General features: G+C 35.9%; 1 protein-coding gene across 1 annotated transcript in view; it reads left to right on the top strand.

The window, feature by feature from the left end:
- The window catches only part of LOC114049395 (dynein heavy chain 14, axonemal-like), a 343,809-nt gene that overhangs the window by 254,405 nt on the left and 73,522 nt on the right, over positions 1 to 15,882 (top strand). The window contains exons 64-69 of the mRNA XM_027870678.1: positions 4,078 to 4,173; positions 5,067 to 5,207; positions 8,279 to 8,494; positions 9,904 to 10,134; positions 10,500 to 10,621; positions 12,588 to 12,832. Coding sequence (XP_027726479.1) covers positions 4,078 to 4,173; positions 5,067 to 5,207; positions 8,279 to 8,494; positions 9,904 to 10,134; positions 10,500 to 10,621; positions 12,588 to 12,832 — 1,051 coding nt within the window. The remainder of the gene's footprint in view (positions 1 to 4,077; positions 4,174 to 5,066; positions 5,208 to 8,278; positions 8,495 to 9,903; positions 10,135 to 10,499; positions 10,622 to 12,587; positions 12,833 to 15,882) is intronic.

Here is a 15,882-nt window from a genome sequence, read left to right as displayed (position 1 = left end):
TCTCTGTAGTTGGATAGTATTTTTTCCTCATAAGTCCTTTGGAATTGTCTTGAATCATTGTATTGTTTAACAGAGTAGCCAAGTCTTTCACAGCTGATCATCATTACTACATTGCTGTTACTCTACACAATGACCTATCTCCTGGTTCTTCTCACTTCACTTTGTATCAGTTCATATAGGTTTTGCCATGTTTTTCTGAAACCAGTCCACTGATCATTTCTTACATCGCCGTAGTACTCTATCATGATCATATGCCACAGCTGATGAGCATTCCCTCATTTCCAATTCTTTGCCACCACAAAAAGAGGTGCTATAAATATTTTTGTACATATAGGTCCTTTTCTTTTCTTTGATCTCTTTGGGGTACAGACCTAGTAGTATTATTGCTGGATAAGCACAGTTTTATAGCCTTTTGTTCAAGCATAGTTCAAGATTGTTCTCTAGAATTGTTGGACCAGTTCACTATTTCACCAACAGTTCATTAACGTACCTATTTTCCCTCATCCCCTCCAGCATCTGTCATTTCTGAAAGATTTGAGGTGGTACTTTAGAGTTTTTTAATTTGCCTTTCTCTAATCAATAGTGATTTAGAGCATTTTTTCATAGGACTATAGATAGCTTTGATTTCTTCTTCTTAAAAATGCCTGTTCATATCCTTTGACCATTTATCAACTGGGGAATGGCTATTATTCTTATAAATTTGACTCAGTTCCCTATATATTTGAGAAATGAGCCCTGTATCAAAGAAACTTGCTATAAAACTTTTTTGATATTACTTCATTGCCTATGGTACGTTCTAGCAATATGTAGCTTCCCAGATTATCTCTTTTAATTAGGTCAACTTTTGCTTTTATGGGCAGTTAGGTGGCACAGTAGATAGAGTGCTGGGCCTGGAGTCAGGAAGACTCATTTTTTTGAGCTCAAATCTGGCCTCAGACACTTACTAGTTGTGTGACCCTGGGCAAGTCACTTAACCCCATTTGCCTCAGTTTCCTCATCTATAAAATGAGCTGAAGAAGGAAATGGCAAACCCCTCCAGTATCTTTGCCAAGAAAACCCCAAATGGGGTCATAAAGAGTTGAACATGACTGAAATGACTGAACAATAACAAAAAGTTTTGCTTTTGCTTTATTTGAAATCATGATTGCTACCCCTACCTTTTTTTATTTCAGCTTAAGTATGACAAATTTTGCTCCAGCCCTTTATTTTAAGTCTGTGTGTGTCACACTTTTTGTTTCAAATGTGTCTCTTGTAAACAACATATTGTTGGATTCTAGTTTCTAACCCATTCTGCTGTTCACTTCTGTTTTATAGTTTAGCTCACATTTCACATTCACAGTTATGATTGTTGTGTGTTTCCTTCTATCCTATTTTTTATTGTTTCTCCTTCTCTATCTCTTTTTATTCCATCCCTCCTCAAAATCCTATTTTGCTTTTGACTACTACCTCCCTTAATCTGCCCTCCCTTTTATCATGACCCCCCCAATATTTCTTATCCCTGCCCCTGCTATTTCCCTATTGGATAAGACAGATCTCTATACCTAACTGTGGGTGTACATATACTCTTCACTTTTTGAACCAATTCCTATGATACTGAGGATCAAACATTGCCCACTATTACCCCTATTTCTCTCCCTCCCACTATAAAAACTCTTCATAATATGCCACTTTAATGTGAAAAAAATTTCCCCACTCTACCTCTCCTTTCCTCCTTTTCCCAGTGCATCCCTCTTTCTCACCCCTACATTTTTGGGAGATCATCCTAACATAATCAACTCACATCCATGCCCTCTGTCTGTGTATACTGCTTCTAACTGCCCTAATTGTGATAGAATTCTTAGGAGTTATATGTATCATCTTCCCATTTGGAATGTAAACAGTTTAATTTTTTTGAGTCCCTTATGATTACTCTTTCATGTTTCTCTTCATGTTGTGTTCATGTTTATGTTCATGTTCATGTTTACTTTCATTTTATGCTTCTCTTGGGTCTTCTGTTCGAATGTCAGATTTTCTATTCATCTCTGGTCTTTTTTATCAGAAATGCTTGGAAGTACTGTATTTCATTAAATACCCATTTTTCCCCTGAGGCATTATAGTCAGCTTTTCTGCATAGGTTATTCTTAGTTATAATCTGGGCTTCTTTGTCCTCCTGAATATCATATTCCAAGCCCTCCACTCTTTTAATGTAAAAGCTGCTAAATCTTGTGTGATCTTGATTATGTCTCCACAATATTTGAATGTTTCTTTCTGGCTGCTTGCAATATTTTCTCCTGGGAGCTCTGGAATTTGGCTATAATATTCTGGGAGTTTCCATTCTGAGATCTCTTTCATAAGGTAATTGGTGAATTATTTCTACTTTAGCCTTTGGAACTAAGATATTAAGGCAATTTTCCTTCAAAGTTCAATATATATCAAAATATTCATCACTCTTTGTGATAGTAACTGGAAACAAAGTGGCTGCCCATCTACTAGGGAATGGCTGAAAAAGAATTATGACACACAAACATAATCAAATATTTTTGTCAAGCAAGAAATGACAATTGTCAGGAATTCACAGAACCGAGGGAAGATTTATGTGAACTGATGTAGCATGAAATAAGCAAAACCAAGAGAACAATTTACACAGCGATTACAACTATGTAAATTAAAAGATCGCTAAAAAGAAGTTGATCTCTGAGTAATGAAAAAACAAATGAAGATCCTGGAGCAAGGATAATAAAACATATCTTCTTCTCATGGCAATGAGATCAGACTGCTAGGACAAAATATTACATACATTGTCAGATAAGATCTCTTTATTAGATATTGTTGCCTAATCAGTTTTTGGTTTGGGTTCTTTTTGTCATAAGGAAAGTTTCAGTCTGGGTGGGAAAATGACTATGATACAAAAACAAAAAAGGTAGCAATAAAACATTTTAAAAGTTAAATATAGGGAAAGCCATTATTTCTTCTCCCTAAAGGTCCATGTAAAATAATTCCCTTTTTAGGAGCAAATTTCTAGACTGCTTTCTTCTTCAAATAAGAAAAATGTGGGCAAAAAGTTGAGTGTGGTAATATTTCCTTTTGTTGAAGATTACACAGCCAGTTAGCCTTTAGCATAACTTCATATTATTTCTGCCAACATTAAAATGTAAAAATACCATAGATGATCACCACTGGATTAATATAAACTTCAGCCAAGAAAAGCTAGACCCTCTGTGAATTTCTACCAAGACTAGACGATGCAAAGCTAGTCGAAGGATGCAACTGAGTCTAGAGGAACCTTTGATTTCAGACTGTCCAAATGTAAGCTGCACGATGGCAAACCTAATGATACTGTTTGAAAGGAGAATGAATTTTCTGCGTTGTTACAAAGAGGTTAGAAAAGAATCAAACTCTCACTGAATCAAATACACTGGAACCTCACCATTAACACTACTTGTTAATTCCCAAGGGAGTAGAATTTGCCCAGACTGATCAATATTGAGCTCCCTTGTAAAAGGGCTTGTTTGTTTTTTTTCCTTCATAGTATGGTCATTTCATTTACAAGGTAGTTCCCCCTCAATAACCCTCTGTAAGACATATTGGGGGCAGTTAGGTGGCACAATGGATAGAGTGCGGGACCTGAAGTCTGGAAGACTCATCTTACTGAGTTCAAATCTGGTCTCAGACTCTTACTAGCTGTGTGACCCTAGCCAGTCACTTAACCCTGTTTGTTTCAGTTTTCTTATCTGTAAAATGAGCTGAAGAAGGAAATGGCAAACCACTCCAAGGTCTTTGCCAAGAAAACTCCAAATGGAGTCACTATGAGTTGGACACAATGGAAACAACTGAACAACAACAAGGACATATTGGGCCATATGGTAGAGCATAAGTAATGTATTTGTACATCAGTAATTAACTGAATTTATGTGGACATGGTACAAGCAGAAAATGTATCAATCAATTTTGCTGTTGTTATTCTGAGCAGCTTCATTCTAAGAGCTGGCAGCTGTGACATATATTTTAAATATGAATGGAATTTTTGGCATGAATATGATACTTAATAATTATTTCTTACTCATATTGAAATAGCGTGACTTTTTTTTTAAAATCTAGATGTTGCAACCAAAACAACGCCAAGTGGCTGAGGCTGAAAAAATACTCCAACTTGGTCGGGAAAAGCTGGCAGAAAAACAAAAGGGTTTAGAATTGGTAAGAAATGTATTTGTTTGTTTTGTTATTCTGTTCTTAACTTTCAACAACTTTACCATCCAGGTAAAAATATCAGGAAGAAAAATTAAATATTTTTTAGTTCACCATTTCATCATACATCCCTAACAAGAATCACAGTGACATCAAATCATATCATATTAAATCATATCATACAAACATAATTTGAAGAGGTTTTAGAGATCATTTAGTATTTACAATCTGGTATAGGAGAGAAGGTATATATGAAAATATTTTAAATATTAGTTTATCATGGGCTCAACATCACAAGACTTTTTCTCTTGTTATATATTAATGAATTATTTTCAGACATTTATTCTCATTAACATGAATACTGAGAAGCAACATAGGAAAGCACAGTAGTTTCCAAATTAGGAACTCTGCTCAGTCAACCAGTCTACTGGTAGAAAGATGGATCCTCCATAACTGTAGTCACAAGGCTTGTCTCCAGCAGAACCCCACCACACTGTTCATTTATTAACCTCTAACACAACAAGAAAAATTAATCACTACAATATGAGTTCTACTTTGGTCTTAGAATCCTTCTTTCCATAAGGACTGCCATTATTTAAAATGGAATGAATTATGAGGCAGCCTTATGAAATAAAAGGAGTTTTAGATTTTAAATCAGTGGATCAGTGGGCAAGGTTTTACATCTCAGCTTTGCCTGTTTACCACCATGTGTGAATTTGGACAAATGACTTAAACTCTCTGAGCTTCAGTTTCCTCATTGATAAAATCATGGAGTTAGACTGAATTACCTCATAGGTCTCTTCCATCCCTAAGTTCATGACCCTAGGAGAGGGGTAAAAGTTGAAATTGTTAAGCAAAGTGAGAACCAAATGTTTTCATCTTTCATTTATATTGATTTTCAGATCGAAGAACATCTGCAATCTTTACAACTTGCCTACAATGGCAGTGTTGCTGAAAAAGAATTCTTAGCAGATCGGAGACAGCTGACAACTAAACGCTTACATAGTGCCTCCATTTTACTAACAGCTCTGGAAGATGAGGGGGTATTACCATTTTTTTCAGAGTTAGCATGATCATAAAGTTAATTATTTTATTATGGTTTGTTTAATATATATCAAATCCTTTCTCTGAAGAACTCAAGGGGTTGCCTTCCTCTTCTAGGGGAAAATTGACCTCATCTGACTCACCATATCCAATTTCTTATCATATTCACTAACCAATCCCAGTAAGACTAAACTTAGAAAATTTGTGGTCTGTGTAACTATTCCTGATCAAACTGTATATTAAAAAAGAAATGCTATTCAGTGCAAAATCTAGGCTCTGAGTAGCATTTCAGTCCATTCTGTCCAAATGCAAATCCAAAATAAATTGATAGAAAAAGGGGCATCCACAAAATCACAGAATGTCAGAGTTAGAGGGGGTCTCAGAAGGCATCAAATCTCATCTGTATCTGAGCAGGCATGCCCTCTACCATATCCCTGATAACTAACTGATTGCCTAGTTTTTGCATAAATGTTACATATTATATAATATATATATACACATACATATATGTGTTATATGTGTATCTGTAGATGGATGGATGGATGTACATTTAAGGGACAGCTAGTGGTACAATGGATAGAATGCCAGGTCTGAAGTCAGGAAGACATCTTCCTAAGTTCAAATCTGGCCTCAGACATTTACTCGCTGTGACCCTAGGTAAGTCACTTAACCCTGTTTGCCTCAGTTTCCTCATCTGTAAAATGAGCTGGAGAAGGAAATGGCAAACCACTCAAGTATCTTTCCCAAGAAAACCTCAAATAAGGGCATAAAGAGTCAGACACACTGAAAATGACTGAACAACAACAAATTTACATTTATTTATACACATATTTATGTATGTGTGTGGGAGTGTGGGGGTGTGATATATATGTATATATCTAGGTAATGCAGTGGATTGAGTTTCAGGCCTGAAGAGCTCAAATTCAGCCTCACATACTCACTAGTTGTGTGACTCTGGGCAAGTAGCCTCTGTTTGCCTCAGTTTCCCCATCTGTAAAATGAGGATAAAAATCTATCTCCCACAATTGTCATGAGGATCAAATAAGATAATATCTGTAAAGTGCTTTGCACCATACCTGATACAGAGTAAGTGCTATATAAATGTTAACTATTATTATTATTATTATTATTATTATTATTATTTTATATATAGGACTTTATTTATACCAAATTAAATTTCATTAGATTAAGCTAATCAGTAAATGCAGTTGAGTCTTTTTTTGAATCCTAATTCTGTTGTCCAACATGCTAGCTATCTCTCCTGGCTTCATGTCATTTGCCAATTTGATAAATGTGCCATTTGATCACTTTCATCAAAGTCATTGATAAAAAATGTTAAATAACTCAGGGCCAAGGATAGATCCCTGAGAACTATCTCCTTCTTTCTCCTCCTTTTCCTGTCTTTCTCTCTCCCTTTTTCTCTCTCACTTCCTCTCACCCTCTTGCTACCCCCAACCCAGACATCCTTTAAAACTGGCATAGACCCATTAATAACATCTGTTTGGCTCTGGGCATTGAACCAATTCTAAATCCACTTAAGTGGACTTAGTCCACACATATACATTTTGTCCACAATAGTAGCATGAGATACTTTGACAAATGCTTTACTGAAATCTGAGTAAACTGTATTAAAAGCATTTTCCCGACGTACCAATCTGATGACCCTATCAAAAAAAGGTAGTTCTGTACTTCATCCTGTGCTTAGTCTGCCATGACCTGTGATCAGTGAATCCATAGTGGCTCTTAGTAATCATTGCTTTGTTTTCTAAATATTCATAAACTATCCTTTAAATAATATATCCAATAATTTTGCAAGGAATTGAAGTCAGGCTTAAAATTCTATACTTTGTAGACTATATTCTCTTCCCCTTTCTGAAAAGTAGGATGTTTGTTTGTCCTTATGTAGACCTGAATTATCATTTCTGTCCTCCATATCCTTCAAAGATCATCTCTGGGCTCCTGGTACCTCTCTTCTTCAGCTTAGTTGGCAGAGTAGGTGTATACAGAGGCTTAGGCCTTTCATAAGCATCCCACAATGAGGATCTGGATCTAGTCTAGTTGCCTTTTTAACTGAAAGTAAAAGATACCAGGTTTTTGTTTGGGAAAAAAAAAAAGATCATTGACAGTTGACCCCTGTATATAGTTCACCTGGGCCTGATGACGTGAACTCATTAAGGGGCACTAGGTGTTCACTGATTTTCTCCTTATTTATATTGGATTTTAAGTCACTATTAAGCTTTTTTGTTCTAACCATCCCAGTACAAAGATCGTTTTTCTTGGCAAAGAAACAGAGGCAAAATAAAAGTTGACTACTTCTGTCTTCTCTCCATTTTCCTTTGTCATTTTCCCATCCACCCCAAACAGTCTTGTTCCTTCTCTCATCCTCCTCTTGTCCACAACATGGCTGAAAATGTCAACATCTGTTCATTCTGAGTTTTAATGGTATCATTCTGACACTATTATGAGCAGGATCATCCCTCTCTTTTGTATCAATGCCCTTTTCCTGCCCTTCCTTTCATTATGTGTGTATATGGTTTTTTTTTTCTAATTTGGAACAGTTAATGCGTTTCCTTTGTATACACCTCAATCTTTTTAGACATATTTGTCATTACTTTGAAACTGTATCTGCTTTCCATAAAATCTATGGTCTACATCAGACTGTCTAGCTTTTCTCTCCATTTCTAATATGAATTTTAAGATGAAGTTTTATTTTCCTACAAGGTTCCCATTATTTCTACATTGGGTATAGAATAGCATGTTTCCTCATCATGAAATAATAAATAATAATAATAATAGTGTAACAACTCAGGAAGTTGGAAATCACTGCTCTAGAGAGCTAGGTATGCCTTGGTAGTAAACTAAATAAAATGAGTAAACTAAGACACACATAAGTAAAATGACTAGTTAGCAATGGAGCCATGATAAGAACTTTACCTTTCACTTTTTCAGCATGGTAGCATAATGGAACTGATAGAATTTGAAAATAACTTTCTCATTTTTAAAAATGCACAATAGTAGCTTTTCAATTGTAAATTGCTATTCATTTTTCTTTTTTACTTTGGGCATTAAGAGTCGATGGGAAGAAACAGTAAACTTACTAGACCAACGGTTAGAAGGAATTGTGGGTGATATACTTATTTCAGCAGCATGCATCGTCTACTTTGGAGTGTTCCCAACTGAGTACCGCAAATTAATTGTAAATGAATGGGAAAAGATCTGTACTGAAAATAATATTTCTAAATCTGCCAACTTTTCCTTAATTGACGTCATGGGGAACCAGCATGAGGTATTTATATTTTACAGTTGAATAAGCAATACGCATTTTTGGCATATTTCCTAGAATGATGATATGACTGGGTTCTGGGTTCTCCAGAAGTCAAACTGGGGACATTTGGTTGAAATTTGAACTTTAATGTCACAATCACAACTTCTTTCCAGACTTTGTCTCTTATTTGTACCATTTTCTTTCTACTATCCACCCTTCCTCCTATCCTAGTGATCTGAGAGCCATTTGTTTTCTACTTTCTATGAACTCTTTCAGTTTTGTCTGAGCATTGACTAAAATTTTCAGATTTCGTTCAGTTGCAGGGACTATTTTTAGGCATCGAATTAAATACATGTCTCTTACACTCAGCAGTTCAAGCAGTACATCTAAATTTATTGAGTATCTGTTATGTATCTAGAAATGTGAGATTATTTTCTTATGTGATTCATTTTCTTGTTTTGGAATTCCAAATTTATTTGACTGGCTAATCACCCAGTCAAAATGGATATCCAAACCACAAACTCAATTCCCTATCAGGTACTGATTACTGTTAATTTTCTGGAGTTAAAGATCAACTCTGATTTCATAGAAATCATAGAAATTTGGTGCCTGATCTGCCTGCCAACCCAGAACCCTTACTGCTCTGTTATGCCTTGTTAATTTTCCACCATCTAAATCTGTCCTGACTGTGATATGGAGAAGACAATAACCTAAAGCTAGCTTCAGGTACACACATTTGGTAAGATTTCATCAATTAATGGTCTTTACCATATGCCCTTTATAATACTGACTGATACAAAATATAATTCATATACTCCCTCTACTAGAGGGCATGTGTCTCAAGTGCCTCATTATGGCAATATTGTGACCCTGGCTTCTCAAAGGCTATACCAGCGGAGTACAGACTTTGCCACTACCACCAGGCTAGCAAGGCTTCAAGTATTGATGCCCGATCCATCAATCAATCAAGGATGAGCACGATGACAGATTCTCAGTCTGTTATGTAGGGAGCAGCCAAATCCAGCTAGGTAGGGACTAACTAAATCCAGAGAGCCTCCTCACCAGAGGAGTGACTACTGGCTGATGAATTTTATTTGGCCACTCATTAAACTCTTGGTTCAAGCATGGAGGGGATTGTGGTCTGCATTGATGAAGCAACTGTGCATAACAATGAAATCACAGGTCCTTGTAATACTAAGAAAGTACATTACAAAAAGGAATCTATTTCCAGATATATTGACCTCAAAGGTCTTTCAAATAGAAAACTTCCCTGGTACACTTTAAAATAATTTGATAAACAAAAATTTGGTTTGCATACAACTTTTTAAAAAACACTTATTTTTGAATCAAATCAAACCTCTATATGAAGAATTCTAAAAATTTTGAAAAAAGCTTATAATGTATTGAAAATACTAATATTTTCATTCTAGATGCGCCAGTGGCATAATCAAGGTTTGCCCCTTGGTCAGTATTCAACAGAAAATGCCATTTTGGTTAAGAATGGACTAATGTGGCCTCTGCTAATTGATCCGCATAAACAAGCCTACAATTGGCTACGTCAGATGGAAGGTGGCCGACTGCAGGAGCTTAATATTGGTGAAACTAATTATGTTACAGTAATTGAAAATGCCATGAAAACTGGAGGATGTGTTCTTTTAAAGGTATTTGTACAACAATGCCTTACCCAGTACTGTTCACAGAGATCTCATAGGTACTGACATGTACTGGGTGCTATTAAATAAGAAAGGAGGTGTAACTTTGACAGAGAGGAAAATACACATTAGAAAACAACGGGGAGTTTAACCGAGTTTGTTGCATTTGAAGTGCTAATTTCCTCAGAATGATTTATAAAGCTAGGCTGTTTGGTCTCAGTCCATTCCAATTGCTTTTCCTGAGCCAAACTTGTCAAAACACATGACAAGCTAGGAAAATTAAAAAACAAATTTAAAAAAACATAATGTTCTTTTGACATATTTATTCCTTGTGACAGCAATTTTACAAGTTATTTCTGCTGGGGTTTTTCCAGAATCTTCCTGAAACATTAGATCCAAGTTTAAAATCGATCTTAAAAAGGGACATCTATCAGAAAAGAGGACAACCTTTTGTCAAGATTGACGAAAACGGGGTTGAATACAACAACAACTTTAGGTACTATACCTCATATTTTGCTTAAACAAATTATTGCTCAAATGTTAGAGAAAAGTTCAGTGATTAAACTCATGCCCATATGTTTCAGCTTGATACAGAAGCATCCACTTCTGGGGAAATAAGAGTTTTCCTTTTGAATAATTTTTATCTTCATTGCCAACAACCATCAGTCAGTTCTGAGACCAACATTCTATACCTTTACAACAAGATACCTGTAAATAGAACAATCTATCTTTAAAGCAATTATTTTAAAAATAAGTTGTTCTAAATATATAAAAAGTCTTCATATTCATGTTATTCCAATCTCCTAACATCTAGCCATAGTAACAGTTCTTTAAGGTTTGTAAAGTGCATTCCTCAAAATAATCCTTGACTGAGGAAGGGAGGGAGTATCAGTATTGTGATCCCCATTTCACAGATGAGGAAACTGACAGGATAAATGGTTTGCTGATAATCAGCCAAATAAGTATCTGAGGTAGAATTCAAACTCAAGTCTCAACTCCAATTCTTTCATTAGTTCCATCATATCACACAGCTTCTCATCCATAATCTCATCGGTGACTGTATTTTTCAATACAATTTACAAGAAAGAAATTGTGTTATTCAGTAGGGTATTTAATTTAGTAATGATCTATCAAAATGTTTTTGACATGTCTATTATTATGTCAAGACTAATGACACTGTCTGTACAAATAATGAAACAATTTCAGACTAATTTTACTTTGGGACAGCCAGGTGGCATGATGGATAGAGCACCAGGGCTGGAGTCAGGAAGACTCATCTTCATGAGTTAAAATCTGGCCTCAGACACTTACTAGATATGTGACCCTGGGCAAGTCACTTAACCCTGTTTGCCTCAGTTTCCTCATCTGTAAAATGACCTGGAGAAGGAAATGGCAAAACACTCCAGTACCTTTGCCAAGAAAACCTCCAAAGGGGTCACAAATATTCCAACACAACTGAAAAACAACTGAACCAGTAACAAGCTTTTTTCTGTGTCTCAGAGCAGATGAAAATATTGTGAAACTCCCACACTGCATTGTGACTATTTCATTTCATAATAAAGTTGTAGATATCTTTAACATCAGTATTCAAAGTCAGGCCAAAAGTGAGGTGATTCCCCACAGCCTACTGTTGTTGCCACCTCTGGGTCAAGTTATAAATTACTTTGGATTCATCCAAAGAAAGAACTATGGAGTTTGAATGCAGATCGAAGCATACTATTTGCTATTTTTTTTCTTCTGTTGTGCTTTGTTTCCTCTTTCTGGTGGTTCCTCCTATTGGTTCTAATTCTTATTTGCAACATCACTAATGTGAAAATATGTTTAATAGGAATGTATATGTATAACCTATATCAGATTGCACGCCATCTTAGGAAGGGAGGTGGGAAGGAAGAGGGAGAAAAATTTAAAACTCAAAAGCTTATGGAAGTGATTGTTGACAAATCAAAATAAATTAATTAAAAATAAATAAATAAATTACTTTGGATTACTGAAATAAAGGGCAGGGAAGCTATTCCAACAAGTTGGACATACTCTCAGGGGATTGAGAGTCACAAAAGTTCATGTTGTTCAAGGTGTGAAAGGTGCTAATTATAGAGAAATACCATCCAGCCACACATGCTCAGGTTGTGAGCAGCCTAAAAATTCTATTGAGTAAATTTTTAAAGTATACTAAAGCCATATCCACCATCTAATCCAACGGGTGGCTACTTATATATACATACTCTAACACTCACACACACAAACACAATGGATGGACAGTTTTGAGTTCCATGATCAGCCTAAAATAGCAGATTCATTCAATCATTTATTCATTCAAATATTTATGTTGTGAAATTATTCTATCTACAAGACAAATTAAAAGCTAATCCTGAATTTTTTTCTGGTTATTTGCAGGGGGAAAAAAGTTTTATTACTTCTCTCTATATCCAGCATACAACTGAAATGCCCTTTATGTATTCCAGGTTATATGTAACAACAGAACTAGGCAACCCACACTTTCTTCCACCAGTTTATAATTATGTTACCATGATCAACTTCACGGTGACATTCCAAGGTTTGCAGGACCAGCTTTTATCCACCGTCGTGGTTCATGAAGTCCCTCAGCTAGAGGATCAACGCTACGAGTTGATAGAGAATATTTCTGCTGACCTTTTAACCCTCCGGGAACTAGAGGAAAAATCATTGAGTTTATTGCAGAAATCACAAGGTAAGACCAGAAATTTTCTGGAATTAAGAGGGCCTGGAACATTTAGAGCCAAGACAGAAAGAAAAAAAAGTCTGGAGGTATCACCTTCTGTATTTTTGGCAAAATGTGCTAGATTTAGTTTTATAAAGTAGCAAAACTAATTCATATATGTGAAGCCAGCCCTTTATTGTGACCGTTGCCCTAGTTTTGTTGTTTCTCAGTTTCCTCAATAGTCAAGCTGTGAGCAGCTAGTTGGCACGGTGGATAGAGCTCCAGGCCTGGAGTCAAGAAAATCTGAGTTCAAATCCAGCCTCAAAAACTTACTAGCTATGTGTTCCTAGGCAAGTCAATTAACCTCAGTTTGCCACAGTTTCTTTATTCGTAAAATAGAGATACGAATAGCATCCACCTACTAGGATTATAATGAGGATAAAATGAGATAAAATTTGGAAAATGTTTAGCATTTATAAAGTGCCTGGCACATAATAGATACTGCATAAACAATAGCACCTACCTCCCTTGGTGTGAGGATCTAATGAGATAATAATTGTAAAGTGCTTAGCAGAGTACCTAGCACATAGTAGGTGCTAGTTAAATATTAGCTAACAAATGTGTGCACCAGAGGCTAGCTTTAGGTCATTATCTTCTCCATATCACAGTCAGAACAGATTTAGATGGTGGAAAATTAACAAGGCATAACACAGCAGGTAAGGTTTTGGGTTGGCAGGTGGATCAGGCACCAAATCTCTTGATTTCTGTAAAATCAGAGTTGATCTTTTAACTCTAGAGAATTAATAGTAATCAGTATCTGATAGGGAATTGAGTTTGTGGTTTGGATATCCATTTTGACTGGGTGATTAGTCAATAGTCTATCAAATAAATTTGGAATTATTCCAAAAAAGAAAACGAATCACATAAAAAAAAATCACATTTCTAGATACACAACAGATACTTAATAAATTTAGATTTACTGCTTGAACTGCTGAGTGTAAGAGACATGTATTTAACTCTATGACTAAAAATAGTCCCTGCAACTGAATGAAATCTGAAAATTTTAGTCAATGCTCAGACAAAACTGAAAGGGTTCATAGGAAGTAGAAAACAAATGGCTCTCAGATCACCAGGGTAGAGTGATTGGAGGATGATAGAAAGATATCTCCTCTGCCATCCCCAGTTCCGCTGGTGGAAGATTTGACAACTCAAGAGTCTCCAAAAAGATTCAAATTTCTCAGGAAATTTTATTGTCTTCTGGAATCATGTCCAAATTATCCAATGTTTCAATTCCCAAATTATTAGTCCATGGCGAATGTATCCATAAGTCCACCACAGAGAATATCTAATTGAATACCACCTCAGAATAGAGAGGGTCCCTTTTTTTTATTGATGATGACCCATCCAAAATGCCATTGCTGTTTCTTCAGTACTTTGTGCGCACTCTGTCCAATGATGTACTCCTCAAATTCTCATCCTGTATAACCTTTGTCCATGGCCTCCCCTAAATCTTCCATGAGGTCCCCCTACACGCTAAGAACCTTCCTCTACTTCTTTCAGTGTTAAATCAGTGCTATTCATCTCTTATCTCTCTCTCTTGCTGCATGACCTGCCTTCCCCTTTCCATAAATGCATCTCTTTGATGAAATCTTTAATGCCACTTTTTGTATATAAATTCAACTTTGATAGCATGCTTTTTATACCCACCATGTTCTCTCTCCATTACTGCTTGGTTTACCTGTAATTTTGTTCTTTGGAGACCTTATTCTTCCATGAATCACAACCATATGAATTCCTGGAAGAAAATTTGTGTTAAGCAAATGGATTTTTATTTGAAGAAGAAACTTGTGATTATTGAAAATACTCTGCAGTTTTACAAAAACAATCCATTCTCCTTGTCTTTTATTTGATTCTGTGCCCGGCTTATTGGTCATCTGCAGAGTAATTAATATCCACAATATATCATATGTACTGATGGACCAGTCCAACACTTCATTGAGCTAACTGCACATGTTCTGAGCAATAGACATTCTCTTCATCTGCTTAGTGCCATGGAGATTGTTAAGCCAAATCCTTTTGAGTGATTGTGAATCTCATTTAGAAGCCTCTGCAGAGTTCTGAGGCTTGATACAATGAGTAGCATCACTCCATAAAAACAATGGAAAGGAAGGGAATAATATCAAGATGGCAGAATGAGTGCTAATGTTTGAGCCTAGCTCCCCTACCTTACCCCCAGAGTAGCAACAAATGCATCAAATGAGTAAAAACAACCAACTAAAAACAAAACCCCTCACAAGGAAAATTGCTTCATAGAGAAAAGAATGATTGAAGAAATGAGTAGACAAATCCAAAAAAGCTCCAATACTACGAATAATTAAAAAGATAAAAAGGCCCCAAAAGCAAAAATGTATCTATCAAAATACCCTTCAGAATGATTAATAATATAAATTTTAATAGTATCTTTTTCCAGTGACATGTAAAAACAATTTTCAACATTCATTTTTTTAATAAAATTTTGAGTTCCAAATTTTCTCCTGCCTTCTCTTTTCCCCTCCCTCTCTAAGATGGGAACAATTTGATATGTAGATGATATATGTACAGTTATCCCTTCCACACCAAGACTTTCCTCATCATGGTTTCAATATATTGTGAGTCAGCATAAGAAATTAAATGGGAATTTTTGGGGCATTTTGCAGAAGCCACAGATGACGTGAAAGCCAGCAGACAACACAGAAAATGTTTAGAAACTCAGAAATGTATAAAATATATGTATAGTATTGTATAATATCAACCCAAAATTTACAATAAGGTGCTGTAAACACCCCATAAAAGAAAAAGAAAAAATTCATACTTCTGTGGTATGAAGGGAGGGCCAAAAATTTTACGTGGATTTTCCAGACGCAGGGTGGGGGGGAAGCCACCCCTAACCCCTGAGATGTAGAAGCGATACCTGTGCAATCATGCATAACCTATTTCCAAAATAGTCATGTTGACAAGGTGCAAGGGCACCAAACTGTTGAGGTGCAAGGGGTGTGTGTGTGTGTGTGTGTGTGTGTGTGTGTGTGTGTGTGTGTGTGTGT

This window comes from Vombatus ursinus, unplaced genomic scaffold, assembly GCF_900497805.2.
Source record: "Vombatus ursinus unplaced genomic scaffold, bare-nosed wombat genome assembly UNPS02014798.1, whole genome shotgun sequence".
Taxonomy (NCBI): domain Eukaryota; kingdom Metazoa; phylum Chordata; class Mammalia; order Diprotodontia; family Vombatidae; genus Vombatus; species Vombatus ursinus.
Note: the sequence above shows the minus strand (reverse complement) of the source record. Positions and strands in the feature narration are given on the sequence as shown.